Source organism: Gigantopelta aegis, chromosome 15 (genome assembly GCF_016097555.1).
Source record: "Gigantopelta aegis isolate Gae_Host chromosome 15, Gae_host_genome, whole genome shotgun sequence".
NCBI lineage: Eukaryota > Metazoa > Mollusca > Gastropoda > Neomphalida > Peltospiridae > Gigantopelta > Gigantopelta aegis.
This window is the reverse complement of record NC_054713.1, coordinates 25,055,955-25,076,937: the sequence shown is the minus strand read 5'-3', so window position 1 is coordinate 25,076,937 and position 20,983 is coordinate 25,055,955. Positions and strand designations below refer to the sequence as shown.

Here is a 20,983-nt window from a genome sequence, read left to right as displayed (position 1 = left end):
AGAGTAGCCCATGAAGTGGCGACAGCGGGTGTCCTCTCTCAATATATGTATGGTCCTTATCCATATGTCTAATGCCATATAAGCGTAAATAAAATGTGTTGAGTGGTGCGTCGTTAAATAAAACATTTCTTTCTTTCTTTCATAATGGGTACCATTTGGAACTCCTCGCTAGGGTTCGCTACTTAAAAACAAAACAAAGTCAGAGCTGCTTAGTGGTCTGTACAACACAGTCAACAGCAGACCATTGTTTAGGAATGGCATACTTACATGTAGCACTGAGTAGCACTGTGTTGGTACAACGCACCTCTAATTATGGTGTTCACAATAATCTGGGGGAAACAACTGAGGTACTTCGATTAGTGTGTTATGCATACAACTGCTTGGGATATCTTGATTGACTTTTTGATAGTATGCATGACTTGAGGAATTCCAAATGTGCATGTTTAAAAATGAATAGTTCCAACTAATTCTCTACATTACTAGCAGCATTTCATCGCAGAAAATGCATGTAAATTCATGCACCTTTTTTTACAAAGTTCACATTAAAATCAAAAGTGCACAATAAAGCCTGGTTATTATAGCAATGCATTACATACATGTATTAATACTATTATGTTCCAAATAGTGATGTGCTGTTATGAAATTTTATGTTGGTTTCAGTTTCGTGTTTGATAAAAAAAAAAAAATTTAAATTATCTTTTGAGTTTGGTTTTTATTGACATTTTAATGAAATTTGGTCTTGAAATAAGAAAACTTAGCAAAGGTCATACTATTTCAGTGTTTGTCAAATATGTACAAAAAGGAACAGTATGTGGAGCAATTATGTTCCACTTCTGGAACTACATGTATAAGCCAACTGTTAATAGTCAGCCAGGCTAGTAAATACACTGTATAAAAATTCACTAGCTGGAATATACATGTATTATCACTAGACTTGCTCGTTCATTTTATAAACAGTTTTTTCGCATATATAAAACAAATTATTTATCCACATGGCTTTGTTTTGTATTTAAATGAAAATGATTTTTTTTTAACGACACCACTAGAGCACATAGATTGTCAAATATTTTGTAATTTTGACATTTAGTCTTAGAAACGAAATCAGCTACTTTTTTCCATTAGTAGCAAGGGATCTTTTATATGCACCATACCACAGACAGGATAGCACACACCACAGCCTTTTGATATGCACTGGCTGGAACAAGAAATAACCCAATGGGCCCACCGACGGGGATCGATCCTAGACAGACTACCCACTAAGTGAGCACTTTACCACTGGACTTCATGCCCCTTAAAAGAAACAAAGTATGGGAAACAATAAAAGAGCAGATAGAAAGAAAGCCACTCGGAACACCTTGGCTAAGTGTGAGTACGAATCAAATCATAGATGACCGAGGATTTTGCAATATATAATTGTTGAAACACTCCGTAATGTTTTTGGGTTCGAAATAGGAGTTATAATATAATGACATTCTGTTATTTTTTAAACACAGCATGCCTTAAAAAATATGTTGTGCTGAGTACAAATATGGCCTGATGGAAGCAAGTTGGCATTGGATGAAAGGAAAGATTGGGATGGTGTGTGAAATGTTAGTACCTCTAAGATGTATTTTAGAGCAGCATGAATTTAAAGTATAACACATTGTGATACCAGACAGAAAGAGAAACTGAAATAGTATGTTTACACGTCAAACAGTTGTAGTTTATATCACACTACTCACTAGGAATTTATACATGCAGCGCTAATGTTTTCATTTTCCAAATGCAAAACATAAATGTAAAAAATAATAAAACTAACAATATAATGGGAAAGTACAATTTTTAACTATAGAATTTGGGGCAGGATGCAGCCCAGTGGAAAAGCATTTGCTTGGTGCGTGGTCAGTCTAGGATCGACTCCGGTCGGTGGGCTCATTGGGCTGTTTCTCATTCCAGCCTGTGCATCACGACTGGTTTATCAAAGGCCGTGGTACGTGCTCTACTGTCTGTGGGGTGGTGCATATACAGCCATAAAGTAAAGTTTGTTTTATTTAATGACGCCACTAGAGCACATTGATTTTTAATCTTATCATCGGCTATTGGACGTCAAACTGACACTGTTTTTTAAAGGAAACTCACTGTCGCCACATAGGCTACTCTTTTATGACAGGCAGCAAGGGATTTTTTATTTGCACTTCCCACAGGCAGGATAGCACAAACCATGGCTTTTGTTGGACCCACTGAGCCTTGCGGAGCACTCACTCAGGGTTTGGAGTTGGTATCTCGATTAAAAATCCCATGCCTCGACTGGGATCTGAACCCAGTACCTACCAGCCTGTAGACTGATGGACTAACCACGACACCACTGAGGCTGGTCTTATACAGGCATAAAGACCAAACAAATTCAAAGACTTTTACCTACCATTTTCAGACTTTTACACAGCGGTCAAAGACAACAGAATGCAATACAAATACCAAATCAGTTTGTTTACGTCGCTGTCTATAGCATGAAATTGTGCTTTTTTACATGCATCATGACAGGTTAAACCTTGTAAATGGAAAATATCAAGTGCATGCAGCTGTAAAAGGTATTGTGTTATGATGGAGCTAAGCCAGCAGAAAGAAGATCAGAGTATTGATGTTGATTGAGAAAAATGAACAATAAAATAAAAGAATGAACACAATACGTGAAATTAAAAACTTTTATTACAACTCAAAGACTTTCAAAGATATAAAAAAAAAAAATTCAAATTCAAAGACTTCCAAGGAATTTAAAGACAGCTATGAACCCTGATAAAAAAGATCCCTTGCTACTAATGAAAACATATAGTGGGTTTCCTCTTTAAAACTAAATGTCAAAATTACCAAATGTTTGACACCCAATAGCCAATGATTAATAAATCAATGTGCTCTAATGGTGTCGTTAAACAAAAGAAACTTAACTATGAAATTCCTATGTGTTGAATACACAATTAAAAGACTAGTGTATTCAGAGCTGTGTGTGATAAAGTCGTGGTTTGCTGGTGTAAAAGCACCTCGTATATAATGTAAAGCCCACAAACTAGTTTACCTGAGCCTGAAATAAGAACACCGACTCTTTTCTTCCTCATCACACCAGGCTTATTGGTCCAAGCCTGCATTAAACAAGTCTGCAGGTTTTCTATTTGTACTCGCTGCCCACCTGAAATAGTCATAAATAAATACAACAATAATTCATTTGTCTGATCTACCACAGGGGTTTCCCCAAGGACTTAAAGCGTAGTGGGCCGATACACCTTAGTCTGTAAAGTAAGCGCTTTGACGGCGTGTAAGCGCCATAATTCATTTGCCGTTATAGTTACTCCTTGATTTCAAGTGCTTTAGAAAAACAATTACCACAAGTACGAGCATGGCAGTTGATTACCTCTTGCAAACTTGTGTACAGGAACCTCAAGCACACCTAATCACCATGATCGGTAAAACACTTCCTCAATACCTAACAATGGACCAGTCTTTAGCTCACATTCTTGTGTCAATTAGTGTTTGGTAATTTTACCAGACATCTACTAGGACAGCTAATCCGCCAGGAAGGTGTTTAAGCATAACAACTTTCCATGTCGAGCAATCAAGCTTCAAGGCCGATCAAAGAAGATGCCAATTCACAGAATAAACTGTACCATTTAATTAAACGATAAACGATAGGTAAAGCACTTTTTTAAAGTTCAGTTAAGTTGTCAATCAACCGTTTCTATCCTGAAAACCTTTTTCAAAACATACACACTGGAAAAATCGATCTGTGTATGTCTGCCCACTCGACATCAAAGGAAACACTTTGGCAAGTACAAAAACTTTGATAAAAACTCAGTTATTATATCCTTTTCCATTTTGTCTGTTTGATACATACAGAAAAAGTTTTATTTTATTTTGAACAGCAATAAAAACATTTATTTTATTTTTACCGCGTCGACAATTTTCACCCCGAAAACACTTATTTGGCACCAAATATGTCATGTGATCAGAACGGTTGTTTGTTTCTAGTTCCCATTCACTGTCATCTGATATTTTGTCATCAGTTGTAGATTAAGTTTGTCGTTACTGATTAGTTTTATTTACTGTCATTTGTTTATTCAGTAATTCTTAATAAAAGATTAGAAACTTTTTATTTTGTTAGGGATATGAGCACTTATAAAAAAAAAAAAACGGGAAGTTGTGTTTAGCATTACAATTATATATCTTGGGTGCCAAATAATATTTACACCGCCTTTATAAAAACAAAACTACATTTATCAGCCGGCGATATCAAAGCGATTGATTCATTTGAACAAAATAGAAATAAAAAACAGTGTTATCCCACATATGGGGATCATATTAAAACAAAAATATTCAGATTTTTTAGATATCTTGAAATTTTTATTAAAATATATTAAAACTGAATGTCTGTGAATAACAGACTGACATTATCTCTGGTTGAATTACATAAAATACATTGGACCAATCTTTTTTGTATCAGATACTGAGGGGCTAAATAAAGGTAGGCCTCCCATAGTCAAATAACACACAATGATATATGGTAACCAAGCTTTCAAATGTTTTTAGTGGATTTTTTTTCCTATTTACTTGAAAGGATGAGGGGAATTCGGGGATGGGATGGGTGATGGGGTAGGAGTCGCTCAGCCACCCACCTTTAATTTCTCACAACGAGAACAGTGCCCTTTCTTAACAGAATGCTGACATAATAAAACATAAAATAATAATAATAATAATAATAATAATAATAATAATAATATAAATTAAATAAAAATAGTTAAAAAATATAAAATAAATAATATAATTAACAATTTTAATTTAAAATAAAATAAAAACATGATTTGCTGGATTGAAGGCAAACACTTAATTGTTTTCAACCCACTACCACACTTATTTTGGTTTGGTTTGTGTTATACTGATGCTAAAAATGTAAGCGCCTCAAACAAATCCTGGGGAAAGGCCTGTACCAAAAGGTTATAGGACAGCAATTCTCTGATCCAGGTTAAACAAAAATGATTCAGTGCAATCTTATAACATATAACACTTTCAACAATTATTGCTCATGAATTCATACTTTTATACTCTGACAATACTTATCAACACATATAAATACAACCACATTTACAAAAGAAATAACACTTTTTTATGTCTTACCCTTGTTCTCAACAGTGCCAATAGCAGAAGCGTGTTCACGACACTGACGTAACCTGTCTATGACTAGCTGCGAGTCTGCTTTGTTTACTATCAACACTGCACCAATCCCACAGTTAAATGTCTTGGCCATTTCGTCTTCATTAATACGACCCTGAAAAGGAAGACACAAATGCTTCTTACACCTGAAACAGGGGAACCTCGGGTTTTGTTGTTTCAATTAGTCTTATATCATAAAATAGTACACAAGCATATTGGATACTTAATATATAACATACTGTCCACATTGTTACATTCCAGTAAGTAACTATACACATTGTTACATTCCAGTAACTAACTGTACACATTGTTACATTCCAGTAAGTAACTGTCCACATTGTTACATTCCAGTAAGTAACTGTCCACATTGTTACATTCCAGTAAGTAACTGTCCACATTGTTACATTCCAGTAACTAACTGTACACATTGTTACATTCCAGTAAGTAACTTGTTACATTCCAGTAAGTAACTGTCCACATTGTTACATTCCAGTAACTAACTGTACACATTGTTACATTCCAGTAAGTAACTTGTTACATTCCAGTAACTAACTGTCCACATTGTTACATTCCAGTAACTAACTGTCCACATTGTTACATTCCAGTAAGTAACTTGTTACATTCCAGTAAGTAACTGTACACATTGTTACATTCCAGTAACTAACTGTCCACACTGTTACATTCCAGTAAGTAACTGTCCACATTGTTACATTCCAGTAAGTAACTTGTTACATTCCAGTAAGTAACTGTACACATTGTTACATTCCAGTAAGTAACTGTACACATTGTTACATTCCAGTAAGTAACTGTACACATTGTTACATTCCAGTAACTAACTGTACACATTGTTACATCCCAGTAAGTAACTGTACACATTGTTACATTCCAGTAAGTAACTGTCCACATTGTTACATTCCAGTAACTAACTGTCCACATTGTTACATTCCAGTAACTAACTGTCCACACTGTTACATTCCAGTAAGTAACTGTCCACATTGTTACATTCCAGTAAGTAACTGTCCACATTGTTACATTCCAGTAAGTAACTGTACACATTGTTACATTCCAGTAAGTAACTGTCCACATTGTTACATTCCAGTAACTAACTGTACACAAAAAGAAAAATAACTCCAATGTACCCAGCTCCGCTATTTTTAAAATGCTCTTTTTTTTACCACATACGATAACCAAGCTTTCTTTTTCTGTTGTTTTTTGGAAGGCCAGGAGAAGGGGTGGGGTGTCACGCAGCCACCCTCCTTTAATTTTCACCCAGCGAGAACACTGAACTCATTGACCAGTTTTCCACGGTACCTGTATATTTTTTTGTAAATGCATTCGTTACTACCAACACCGAGATAAGAAATATGTGCAATGCGCATGATGTTTAATTACAAGAGCTGCAACACGCTAAAACTGTCCAATAACTACATTGTACATGTAGGGACAGTACGTTTAAACGTGACTGAGAGGTAAACACTCAGCTGTTCTAACATACATGCAGACCGGTTCAACCAAACACAACCATGCACTCTCCTCAAGTTGTGAAAGGCGAGCAATTTGCAGCTATCCTAAAACTTTCCAGGTGAGGGAGGTGGGGAGCAGCAGTGATCACCCGACTTTCCAGGTGAGGGAGGTGGGGAGGAGTGTTCACCCGACTTTCCAGGTGAGGGAGGTGGGGAGCAGGAGTGTTCACCCGACTTTCCAGGTGAGGGAGGTGGGGAGCAGGAGTGATCACCCGACTTTCCAGGTGAGGGAGCAGGAGTGATCACCCGACTTTCCAGGTGAGGGAGGTGGGGAGCAGGAGTGATCACCTGACTTTCCAGGTGAGGGAGGTGGGAAGCAGGAGTGTTCACCAGACTTTCCAAGTGAAGAAGGTGAGGAGCAGGAGTGATCACCCTCCTTTCCAGGTGAGGGAGGTGGGGAGCAGGAGTGATCACCCTCCTTTCCAGGTGAGGGAGGTGGGTAGCAGGAGTGATCACCCGACTTTCCAGGTGAGGGAGGTGGGTAGCAGGAGTGATCACCCGACTTTCCAGGTGAGGGAGGTGGGTAGCAGGAGTGATCACCCGACTTTCCAGGTGAGGGAGGTGGGTAGCAGGAGTGATCACCCGACTTTCCAGGTGAGGGAGGTGGGTAGCAGGAGTGATCACCCGACTTTCCAGGTGAGGGAGGTGGGTAGCAGGAGTGATCACCCGACTTTCCAGGTGAGGGAGGTGGGGAGCAGGAGTGATCACCTGACTTTCCAGGTGAGGGAGGTGGGAAGCAGGAGTGTTCACCAGACTTTCCAAGTGAAGAAGGTGAGGAGCAGGAGTGATCACCCTCCTTTCCAGGTGAGGGAGGTGGGGAGCAGGAGTGATCACCCTCCTTTCCAGGTGAGGGAGGTGGGTAGCAGGAGTGATCACCCGACTTTCCAGGTGAGGGAGGTGGGTAGCAGGAGTGATCACCCTCCTTTCCAGGTGAGGAAGGTGAGGAGCAGGAGTGATCACCCTCCTTTCCAGGTGAGGGAGGTGGGTAGCAGGAGTGATCACCCTCCTTTCCAGGTGAGGAAGGTGAGGAGCAGGAGTGATCACCCTCCTTTCCAGGTGAGGGAGGTGGGTAGCAGGAGTGATCACCCTCCTTTCCAGGTGAGGGAGGTGGGTAGCAGGAGTGATCACCCTCCTTTCCAGGTGAGGGAGGTGGGGAGCAGGAGTGATCACCCGACTTTCCAGGTGAACACTGAAGCTGACAGCTGCAATTAAAGCTGTTACATATGTCTATACCATAAGAATATCAAATGTTCAGCTTGATTCTTAACCTTTAGACTACTGGATTAATTTTTAACAAAAACCATGTTGAGTGGGTACAAGTTTATAAGTTTTACTGACATATACTCACTTAAATGTTTCATAAATACATGAAATAAAGTTCATATATGAATCAATAAGTATTATTTTTGTGGGTTTTTGCCACTTTTATGATTTTTAAATCAATTAATGGTGATTAAAATTAGGCAAAAAAAATTAAAAGTCGCATTTACTTAAGTCATTTGTGGCCAGCTGTCCAGTATTTATGTTCATTATTCCAGATAACAGTGGTTTTCTGACTAGACTTTTTTTTAAACCCGAACTACGATTCAAATTGCAATATTTGGTGATTTCCGTTGTTGGTAAGACAATCAAATTTATTATGAAATTAGCTGTCACAATCAGCTATCGATCCCTAAAAATGACTGTGATATGCCGCCATTGTTGTAAAGCAAAAATACTTGCCGAAAACCACTTTTTGAACTAAAAATTTCAAGGTATTTTCAATTGAAAAAATCAAAATAAAATCCACCATTTTGAAAAGAAATCTGTTTTTTAAAATTATATTTCCGTTTCTGGTGAGTGCCATGTGCAAAACGGCAGGAAATATGAATTGGGGAATGCACTGTATGCAGTATACAGTATGTCAACTGGCGTGACGTCAGGCGAGATATTTCGCCTGCAGTAGTCAGAAGGTTAATTGCAAGCTGATGAACAAGGTGAATAAAGACAAACCTTTTGTGCGAGCCAGCCAAAGATGGAAGGCATCATCCACGAGTTGGCATCGAGGTGAACGCCCAGTCCACCAGGCAGGATCCGGGGGATGTTTTCAGTCAGACCCCCCCCCGTGATATGAGCAAACGCCTTGACCAGCCCTTCCTTCATCAGAGGCAATACAGACGCAGTGTAGATCTTTGTTGGAACTAACAAGTCTTCACCTGATTTCGAGTACAAGCATCATTATACAGTAAAAAGTTCTTTACTAAACATTTAGACTGGATTATCAACTTCTGTTTACTTTCTGCAACACACCTTTCTGACATGTCTTACTGTCTTTGAGACTGGTAGGTACTGGGTTTGCTCTCTGGTATGGGCTACCATCAAGAGTACGTTTTAAAGGCCAAGTGGGAAGGTACTAAACCACTGCACTGATTTCTTAATCACTGATCATTAACCTACTATCTTGGACAAAAAGCTATGATAGATAAGGTGTGTGCTTCAACTGTAATTGAATATAAACATGAAAAGAACTGAATTGAAACAAAATGATCAGCAAGATATTGTCATCCAGTAAACATGTTATGGATCTCACTGATAAGAAGATTTGTTATCGAAACCTCTCAAAAGAAGCCAGTACATTACCCAAGTCATTAAGAAAAAGGTCATGCATGTTTATAACTGCAACATTAGCCTGTAATTTACTTAACACTTAAGATTCAACAATGGGTTTATGCTGCCTCTAACTTGTGATAATTCTCATTAAGAAAAAGGTCATGCATGATTATAACTACATTAGCCTGTAATTTATTTAGATTCATCAATGTGTTTATGTTGATGCTGTCTTAACTTGTAATAACTGCTAATAGCATTAACATCAAAATAAACAAATTTCTCAATTACCAAGTGTCTGTGATGTTTTCAATGGCGATGGCATATCGTAATGCAGATTCAGTGTCTCTATCACTTTGCGCACCATGCTGAAACCATTGCTGTGAAGGCCACTGGATTGTAGCCCAATCACAACATCGCCAAGTTTTATGTCCAGTAAGCGTGGAAGAAGCTGCTGTCTCTCAACAACGCCTACAGAAAATCCCGCCAAGTCGTATTCCCCACCAACGTACATCCCCGGCATCTCAGCAGTCTCACCACCTAACAAGAGTAATTTAAACAAGCATTCTGAGAGTACTGCTCAAGCAAAACATGTCCCCTACCAGACCCAACACATTACTGTATCTCTTAAATGCATGGGCCATAAATCATCATGAAAGTCACACTTGACTGCAACAGTACTTACATGTATTACCCATATGTGTAGAGAGAAGTGGGGAAAGATAAATAATTTTTCCCTTGGGAAAGAAAAACCCATTTCTTCCCCTAGATATGTTTTGAAATCATAATCAGTGCTTTACTATAGGCTTTTACATCACAACTGTTACATGTAGGCAACAGTTTACAACCATAACTATTTTTTAACTATGTCAACCATAAACTTAATCATCAGCAATATGTACATTACAGCTACATCTATGACACAACGCTGTCTCTTGTTCTCAAATTGCAAACCTGTTTTCAATAACAATTATATTGTTTGAAAATCTTCCATAAAATGAAAAAGATTGATAATGGATAATAAACCAACTCCCTACTCGACAATATCATTTATCTTGCACTCGTGAATTGATGTCCTTCCCTCGCCAAAGGCTTGTGAAGGACAACATCAATTCACTTGTTCAAGATAAACGGTATTGCCTAATAGCTCATAGTTATTCCTACATGTGAGGTTTGATGGTCCTGTATGTAAGATATGGTCCGGACAAGGATTTACTGTTATGTGCAGTAGACCCGTGAAAAGTAGGTCACAATTACCTAGTAATAGTATGCGACACACTGCCATCCCACGTTGTTCCTACATGTGAGGTTTGATGGCCCTGTATGCATCTGTATGCAAGACATGATCTGGACAAGAAAACGTTAACAGACAGACAACGCCATACCATAATATGACCCATCATAGATAGGCGTATAAAAACAAATACAGCGAATCTGGTGTAAACCGGACCCTGAACAAACTGGAATCCTGTCTAAACCGGACCCTGAACAAACTGGAATCCTGTCTAAACCGGACCCTGAACAAACTGGAAGTTTTATCGTCCCCATTTTTTTAAATTTTTAAACGTGACCCTCTAAACACCGAATCTTGTCTACATCGAATAAATATTAGTTCCTCAGCAAGATCCGGTTTAGACAGGTTTCACTGTAGCAGTGACCCATATCTGAACCTTTGTGATAAATACCCAACAATCTGTGTATGATCAAAAAATACATTACAGAACATGTATGGTGAGCTTAGCGATAAGATCGCTTCAAGGACTTGGGACAAATAAACTGCAAGTCAGTATATTTATGTGTAGTATATGGAAGAATTTTAGACATATCTAAATTATGAATTAGTGACGTTTTCTCACTATAAAATTAATTTCTAGTCAGGATCAGCAAGAGAACAATTTTTACAAGTTTTATCGATGTACATGTAATCTCAATAACTAATAAATTACTAACCAATCAGAGCACACTTTGCCAGCTTACAACCGTCAGCAATTCCACTGATCACAGACTTTGTTACATCCAAGCTGAGACGTCCTGTTGCGAAGTAGTCCAGGAAGAAGAGTGGCTCAGCTCCGTGCGCCAGGACATCGTTGACACACATCGCCACCAGATCTATACCAATTGTGTGGTGCATATTGGTCTGCTGGGCAATCTGGAAAATAAACAAGACCACATGGTTAAGTGTAACACCCTGCAATTGCCCACGGCAATCTGGAAAATAAACAAGACCACATGGTTAAGTGTAACACCCTGCAATTGGCCACGGCAATCTGCAATGCCATGCAGTTTTAATTCTCCACAACACTTTTTTGCCGTGGACTATATTCAGGGTTTTTTGTCCAATGGTATGGGTTTTTTTTAGCCATGGACACTTTCTTAATTGCAGGATTTGTAAGTGTAATTTATCTCAGAATTTAAACAAAGACTGAATGACTGTGAATTGCAGGTGGTAAATATTCTGACATTATAGTTGAGGGGACATAACTCTGCTATTTTATTCCCGAACATGGTCAATAACAGTTATCTGGCAGAGAATTTATAACAACAGCCATGTTTGTACTAAAGTGTGTTTGCCAATAAATCAACTTAAATTAAAAGCTGTTTGTGTTGTCACAGAGTTGCAGCTGTTCTGAATACCAAATATGTCCTCTCCTCCAGGGCCCAATTTCACAAAACATTGTAAGCCAAGTTTGACAGATAAACATAAATCTACGACTAAACCACAGTTCTTATTACCATTTACAGTACAACATAGTTTTTAGGATAAAACTTCACTGGTGTTAGAAGATACCAGCAACTTGGGGGTGGGGTGGGGGGGTGGGGTCATTTATGTATTGATTTGCTTTTCAACTAGAAAGGTCGATATAATGTCCAGAATTGGGGGCAGGGACAGTGTCTCCTACCAATGCATATAAACGTACATGTCCAAATTATGTCCAATAAACAATGTTCGTACACACCCATTGGTAAGAACACCATTAATTATTTATGATAACACATATCAATAACAAACATACATATAACAATTTAAAGACATATGGTTGGCTGCCCCTAGGTGATGACAGGTAGCGACAGCCATACCATCTAATTTTTAAAAAAGCAGGATCAGAATTGATTATCTGTGATATATTAGTTAACATGAAACTGATTAGTCTGTGACACTTAATTTAGCTACATGTATAAGCACAAGAGCAGTAAATTGGAGAAAACTTGAGAAGAATTTTAGGCCATCTCATTGGCTGATGGAACCAGAGTACTATCCTTAAAGGAATATGCATTTGTGTTGAGGACATGTGAAGTTGAAAAGAAAATGTTTTAGATACGTTTTAAAACATGTAAGATAAATGATATCCAACGGACACTCATGTGGTATTCTCTATATACATATTTCAATTATTTATGTGATAGATTTTGACAGTTTCATGTTTACTATCTTCAACTGGGAACTAAAAATGCATCGGAATAAAAATTTTCACTGCGGCATATTTTTGTCAATGCAGCACATTTTGTTAAATGCAGCACACTTTATTCAATGTACCAGGACCTGAGAATAAATTATTTTTTGGAGAGCCCCTATAGAATTTATTTTACAACTATTAAAAGATACTGTAAATTGTGTGCTGTATTTCTCTCATGGGAAGGTATGAGAATGTTGCCACCCCTACAACATGGTAAGGAGCATCACCGACAAGGGTATGTATCCACACATTAGTTTCTTAAAGGGACATTCCTGACTTTGCTGCATTGTAAGATGTTTCTGACTAATAAAATATTTCTACTATTAAACTTACATATTAAATATATTTTCTTGCTTAGAATATCAGTGCCTGTTTATTCAATATGTTTCTGGTCGTCTTCATATTTGTAAGAAAACCAAACTAGATTTTGTCTTCAAATAATTTCGTACGTACGAAAAAACAATATGTTAGGAAATAAAATGAAATTTAACCTAGTACAAATATTAGAACGATCAGAAACACGTTTAATATACAGCCACTAATATTTTATGCAGAAAAATATATTTGATATGTAATTACATGTACATTCGTTATAAAGTCTGTTAGTCGATAAAATCTTAAAAATTGCAGAAAACTTAGGAATGTCCCTTTAAAGTCTGTCCCATCCTCCTACAAAATGTTTGTCAATAATTTCAGTTTGGTTTAACGTAAGAAGAAAAGTAAAAGTATTTTGGAAATAACAAAAAAAACGACCATTTTTATGTGCAATTAAAAAAATATTTGGTTCATAAATAAATAAAACTGTAATATATACTGTAGAAAGAAAATGACGCTTACAGTCATGGCCGTCATTTTGGTTTTATGGACTAGTGTAGTCGTGATACAAGATAACTTTATTTGATTAATTTCACTACAAGAAAATAATCAGAGTTATCTCATATTGCAAGACTTTATCAGTGCATAAAACCAAAATGACAGCCTAACTCAAATGGTAGGGATTTTTTTATTTCCCAAACACTTTTACTTTTCTTCTTACGTCAAAAGAAACCAAAATTATTTACAAAAATCATTTTTGTAGGAGGATGGGCTGGACTGTAAGTAGATAATACAAACTTCACCTTCAGCTTGGTGCCAACTCCATCTGTGCCCGAAACAAGAATAGGGTCTTTGTAAGCCAGAGCGTGGAGATCAAAGAGGGCCCCGAACATGCCCACACTGGACATACAGCCTGGTCTGCGGGTCGCATCTGCCAGGGGCTTGATCGCGGTCACCAGGTCACGGCCCACGTCAATGTTCACACCGGCCACTGTGTACGTCAGACCTTTCGGGTAACTACAGAAACAGCACAGAGTAAAACAGTTTGTATCCACGGCTTGCTCCAGCATGTTCCAAGTTCACCAATCGCAAATGCTAAACAACTGGCATATTTTATTTGGTAAAATAATTTTATGTCATAATTGATATTTTGATAGAAAATAATTGGGTTTCAGCCATTTTTGAAGTTCAGTAGTCAAAGATTATTTAGCAAAATGTTCTGCTCACCCACAGATAGCCCTGTTATCACATATCTTTGAAGCATTCTACAAGCAAAACTCACTTAGGAAAATGTTACAAGTCAATTACGGCACAAACTTTCAATTAAAAAATATTGAAATTGTGCAAATAACGATGCATACCACTCATAAGTTTATGCAGTAACTTTAACTTATTTTACAGCTTATGTCACCTATTATGTGAATAAATGAAGTATTGTATGAGATACAAGCACAAAAATCCACTTGCTTGGAATCATGGTTACCACAAATATAATATTACAGAATATAACTGAAAAGACATCTTACGTGGAGGAAACTTTAAGTGCTATGTCATTGCGATAAAATGCCTTGTCGAATTTAACGAGACTTGCACCAGTCCGAGCCCGCTTGGCAGCCGTTGCTAAGTTGGTATCCATGGCAACCACAGTCAGGACTCTTCCACCATTTGTCAGCAACTTATCATCTTTAATTGTTGTTCCAGCATGAAAAACCATCATGTCATGTTTGAGAACCTCATCCAGTCCTATAACAAGTAATAAGAGTTGTAAAAACAAGAACAACCATTCTAAGTGCTCTAGACCCCTAGCTAGAGATTTTCAAAGTGATCTTAGCACTACGATATCGTAAAACCATCGTAAGATATGACATCACAACGACGCATGACATAGACTAAGATAGTTTTACGATATCGTAAAACCATCGTAAGATATGACATCACAACGACGCATGACATAGACTAAGATAGTTTTACGATATCGTAACTCTAAGATAGCTTCGAAAATTTGGGCCCCGATTCTTAAAATACAAACATGTATGTTTGTCCCATCCCCAGAGGTTGGCTTGATCCCACAATCCACTGCACCTCAGCTTTGTCCCATCCCCAGAGGTTGGCCTGATCCTACAATCCATCGCACCTCAGGTGACACTATAAAAAAACCACTGAGCTGTATCCTGCCCCTTCACTGTGACCTGGTAAGATAATTGACACACATGTAGAGAATACCACATTGAGTGGCACTTAAATACCATACAAGTTGTTTCATAACATATCTTAATGAGCAAATGCAAGTTGTAAGATAAATGGTACACATGTAGTGATTTCCCTAGAAAATTGGCAAGGCATGGTAGACCAAACACTATTGGGGCATTTTCACCATTTTCGGGGCACTTCATTCACATTCATTAAAAATACACAAAAATTAATTCAAATAAACATTAATGTAATTTATGTGCTTGCTTTAATAAATGAATGGCAAAAGATATAAAAGGCATATTTTATTAATTAATAATACCTTTTTGGGCATTTTATAAAGGCAATTTTAGAATTAATTAGTGAAAAAGGCTTGTTTAATCTCAGGGCAGCATGGTGCTGATTAAGGCAAGATGATGTTGGACTATTGAGGCATGGTGCTGCACCATGTTAAAACAAGCTAGGGAAAACACTAACATGTTCATTGTATCTAATGGACTCAGCTGTAGTATTCTGTTTCTTACAAATTTAAAGGCCTTTTCCAAATGAAACTTATTGGTTACTTATGTTTGTGCCTGAATTTAGCTTGGCACGATGCAATCAATTTGATCCTGCTTATTCCATTGGATGATATTGTCACGACAAACATATGTTGGAGATGAAAACAATGTATGACGTGTATCTCTATGTAGCATGGGCACTTGTGAGACAAGGTGTGTATCTCTATCTAACATGGGTACGTGTGAACAACGTGTGTATCTTTCTCTAACATGGGCACATGTGAACAAGGTGTGTATCTCTATCTAACATGGGTACGTGTGACACAAGGTGTGTATCTTTCTCTAACATGGGCACATGTGAACAAGGGGTGTATCTCTATCTAACATGGGTACGTGTGACACAAGGTGTGTATCTCTATCTAACATGGGTACGTGTGACACAAGGTGTGTATCTCTATCTAACATGGGTACGTGTGACAATGTGTGTATCTCTATCTAACATGGGTATGTGTGACACAAGGTGTGTATCTCTATCTAACATGGGTACGTGTGACAAGGTGTGTATCTCTATCTAACATGGGTACGTGTGACACAAGGTGTGTATCTCTATCTAACATGGGTACGTGTGAACAAGGTGTGTATCTTTCTCTAACATGGGCACATGTGAACAAGGGGTGTATCTCTATCTAACATGGGTACGTGTGACACAAGGTGTGTATCTCTATCTAACATGGGCACGTGTGAGACAAGGTGTGTATCTCTATCTAACATGGGTACATGTGACACAAGGTGTGTATCTCTATCTAACATGGGCACGTGTGAGACAAGGTGTGTATCTCTATCTATCATGGGTACGTGTGACACAAGGTGTGTATCTCTATCTAACATGGGCACGTGTGAGACAAGGTGTGTATCTCTAACATGGGTATGTGTGAACAAGGTGTGTATCTCTAACATGGGCACATGTGAACAAGGTGTGTATCTCTATCTAACATGGGCACATGTGAACAAGGTGTGTATCTCTATCTAACATGGGCACGTGTGAGACAAGGTGTGTATCTCTAACATGGGTACATGTGAGACAAGGTGTGTATCTCTCTCTAACATAGGTACGTGTGAGACAAGGTGTTTATCTCTATCTAACATGGGTACGTGTGACACAAGGTGTGTATCTCTATCTAACATGGGCATGTGTGAAACAAGGTGTGTATCTCTATCTAACATGGGCCCGTGTGAACAAGGTGTTACCTGTAATGTGGCAGCCCTTCTTGTACGTCTGTGGATATCCTCCACTAGCGACGACAATGCCCACCACTGAATGATGTTTGTCAAACTCGGGCATGTGCTGCTGTAGTGTGCCCTCCACACAGCTCCTACACACCGTGTACAGGTCAGAGGTCAACAGTGGCAGAATAGACTGAAACAAGGTATACTGTCAAGTAAGTTAATTACAGGATATTATACGAGTATCCATGACAGACGTTTACAACACGAGTGTTCTACACCTCAGGATAGCCTCAGTGAAAAGTGGAATGTATCAGCCAATCAGAAAGGTGTACTTTTATTACAGTTAAACGACAAAGCTAAGAGGACATATGAGGGAAATTGTACGATAAATATCAACAATTTTATGCTGTGCCTCGCAGGTAATAAATATACAGAACTTCACATATGCTGTTTTCGCTTCATATTTATTGCACAAGTTTATATATAACGGTCAAGCGGTATTTTCTTGTGCAAAATAAACTCATGCAATAAACAGGAAGCAAACACAATGTATGTGAAGTTGTGTATTTATTACATGCCTTCTTTTATGTTTTACAAAAACATTTTTTAGTTTCACGTCATAACACACTTTCTTAAACCTATGATCAATACTCCTTTCATGGATTTACTTAACGTTAACGATTGTACTCTGTGGCAGACTTTTGCAATGTTTCAAATATGATGTGACCCAATTTGTAAATCATATATGACGTCAGTAACAAAAAGGCACCAACTCCAGCAAAAATAAAAATAAAATTCCCCATTTAAAAGTTCTGGTCCAGATCGCATATAGTGCAAGATACAGACGGACGGACATGAAACCTATAGTCCCCTCCGGTTTGACTGGTAGGGGACTAATAATTATAATTAATTGTTTGTATATTCATTGGATCAAGCTCCATTACCAAAATAAAATAATTATTTAGTATTAAAAAGGCAAGAACTATCAAAATTATCAAATATTAAAACTTTTCAGTTTATCGTGCTAATCAAACTTAAAGAAAAGTGAATTCTTCATAGTTTATTCAAACCTATTTTTAATTGAATTGGTTTGAATAAAGACAATGCATAATAAATGTACATGTATGTTGAGCACACATTCTGAAGCAGTGCTGCCAGTCAAAACATGATCAAATCAAGAATAATGTTTTAAAACTAACCTGAGTTTCTGGATCACCAAATCTACAGTTGAATTCCAGGACTTTAATTCCTTCTTCAGTAATCATAAGCCCAGCATAGAGAACACCTATTATAAGAAAAATTAATATACAAATCACATTTCAACAAACAGAGTTTTGTACAAAGCAGTAGCAAGAGCATGACCACCAGTTAGTGTGTACCATTATCCTGAATACTGCAGACTTGAGATAATATAGACAAACTTACTTACTTGCCAATTATTACAACTTTATGAACCATTATTTACAGTAATATCATAACAGTGATATCTGTATACTAAAAAAAAGAAGTATTTTCTTAATACATGTACAATGTTGTGACGGTACATGCTCTTAATTTTGTTTTCGCCTGTGGCGATATTAATTGTTTTAGAAGGCCGTGTGCAGTTCCAAATTGCACTTATCCAGGTGGGCAACTTGTTACGTAATACTTCTGCGCAACGGTCCTCGATCGGTACGCCTAATACACACCCAGAGCAGGTGTGGAGGCCATGTGGCTAGTAGTCACATAATATCTCCGGTAGTGCTGTTTATGGCCAGGGGATTGGTCGCGGATTGGCGACAGCCAGACTGACGATCAGAGAGAAATATACCGACTCTGGGAGTTGGGGATATATCACTTGATAGGGGGAGGACTGCCTTTTACCACCAGGCGATTTTCTGATTTTCTAATAAATAGCTAGGGTTTAGAGATATCTGGGGGAAGCAAAAAGGACAGAACGAGAGGAAGGTATCCGGGGGGAACGTTAGTCCGGTTTGACTTTGGTAAATATTTAATTTTCTGCTCTGTATATAACCTTGATGTGATTGATGTGACTTTAAATATTTTAATACTGTATTATACCAATATTCTTTAGACAGTGTCTTTGGTCATCTGACGAAGTAAATCGTAGACTTATTGTTCTAACATCATACGAGTATTTGGTAATATAAAGCTTAGCCAGTCATCCTAGAAGACCTAGGTAAACTGTAGGTTATTGTCTTTATTGTGATAGGTACCAGTATTAATTCTGTGTTACAAGGTTATTGAACGAGTAGTTAAGGGTTAATTAAAAATTAACCAGTTAGGAATAGTGATGTAATTCCTTTATTAATTAAGTTCCCCTAGAAGCATTTCTCAATTATCACACGTGTGGGTGTTGTGTCACGGTGAAGTGATTAGCATATTGTGTAAACTAGACACCTAGAGATTAACTAATTAAGTGATCAGTTCTGGGTTGTTATTATTGTTGTTATTAATTAACTACTGCGGCAGTACATTTGTCAGCGTAGGTTAATACAGATTCCAAAGTGTATTGTGTTTTTGTTGTGTTTTCTAGTGAACTAAACGTGCTATAATAATATATACTTTATATAAGATCGTATCTCTGATCATACCTAGACGAGCCAAAGCGGTTTTGAACTGCCCGTTACAGAGAGATCTAATAGATATAGTTAGGAGAGATATTTGGATAATCGTGTTTTATTCAGTTACGGGTATTATAGAATCCCCGTGACAAATGTACATGTGTTGAAAATGCATCCATGAAATAAGACATACATGTACATGTATTATATAATATGCCACTTTGTAGTTTGTAATATATTTTTTAAAAAGCCAAAGGCAATAAATTAAAATAGTTTTACCCATTTGTACTTAAAATTTCAAACTTGTTAAAATTTGTTCCCCAAATTGAAAACGCTTTAGAAATATTTGGTAATTTCGAACAAGTAGTCTTTGAGGAAACCAGCTACATTTTTCCATTAGCAGTAATGGATCTTTTATATGCATTTTTCACATACATGTACATTTGATATAGCAGTCGTGGAGTACTGGTTGGGAAGAGAAAGAAAAGCAATTGGAGAATGGATGCACTGAGGTGATTTGATCCTACATTGTACTATTTAGTGGTGTTGCTAAACAAACTGTAACTATCTAGTGGCAATAGAAAAAGGGTGCATATTGCAAACAGATGTGTATAATTATGTGATCCACTGATAGTTCATTAAAAATGAGCCTTATCGTGACAGCATTGTCATAGCAACGTGCCGTCACATCCACATTAAATTGATGGTATGCTGGATGATGTGACGCTACAAAAGGATTAGCGACCACACAGATAGTGAGAGGAAACCTACTGCCGAAACAAGACCAGGTATTGCGAAAATATCTACCATCTGACAAGATCCAGAATTATATTTTTGAAATTCTTACCCACATATTTTCTGTTTTCAAGTCGAAGACCATCAATGGTTTTCTGCAAAATGTTCTGTTTAATACTTTCACACTCCGTTTGTGTTATCTGAAACCAAGAACAAGTGTAAAAACTCTCAACAAAAACACCATCAAGTGTGTCACCATGACAGCAACTAAACAAAGCTAACATGATCTTTCTCAAATCTCCTGTGTCAGTAGAGAAGCATAATAGAATTTATTACCCCAGCAGGCACTCATAACCTGGAAATTAAAAATCATAATTTCTCACTGAAAAAATTATTATGCATTATTATTGGACGATTTGACCGTCATAAACCAATGACTCTGCCGGCACTAAATCAGATTTGGCAAGGTTACACAATGATGTCTCATACTTTAAAGCATTTGCATTTATCTCTCTTTATTGTTAAATTTGTCATAAAATGCTATTTTAATCCAATTATTACAAGTTTTTTTAAAGATTTGTTGGGGTTTTTTTTATCTGTGATCGTAAATAAAATACAAAGTCATAGCAATACTCAGAATAGTATGTAAAGTTGTTAACACAATTTCTATATAAAATACAAAGTCATAGCAATACTCAGAATAGTATGTAAAG

At 37.4% G+C, this 20,983-nt stretch overlaps 1 protein-coding gene across 1 annotated transcript in view; it reads right to left on the bottom strand.

Moving 5' to 3' along the window:
* The window catches only part of LOC121390076 (trifunctional purine biosynthetic protein adenosine-3-like), a 105,107-nt gene that overhangs the window by 67,035 nt on the left and 17,089 nt on the right, over positions 1–20,983 (bottom strand). The window contains exons 8-17 of the mRNA XM_041521786.1: positions 20,383–20,470; positions 18,171–18,256; positions 16,993–17,161; positions 14,581–14,797; positions 13,858–14,071; positions 11,235–11,433; positions 9,576–9,824; positions 8,691–8,893; positions 5,140–5,290; positions 3,050–3,160 (exon numbers count right to left, since the gene is read on the bottom strand). Coding sequence (XP_041377720.1) covers positions 3,050–3,160; positions 5,140–5,290; positions 8,691–8,893; positions 9,576–9,824; positions 11,235–11,433; positions 13,858–14,071; positions 14,581–14,797; positions 16,993–17,161; positions 18,171–18,256; positions 20,383–20,470 — 1,687 coding nt within the window. The remainder of the gene's footprint in view (positions 1–3,049; positions 3,161–5,139; positions 5,291–8,690; positions 8,894–9,575; positions 9,825–11,234; positions 11,434–13,857; positions 14,072–14,580; positions 14,798–16,992; positions 17,162–18,170; positions 18,257–20,382; positions 20,471–20,983) is intronic.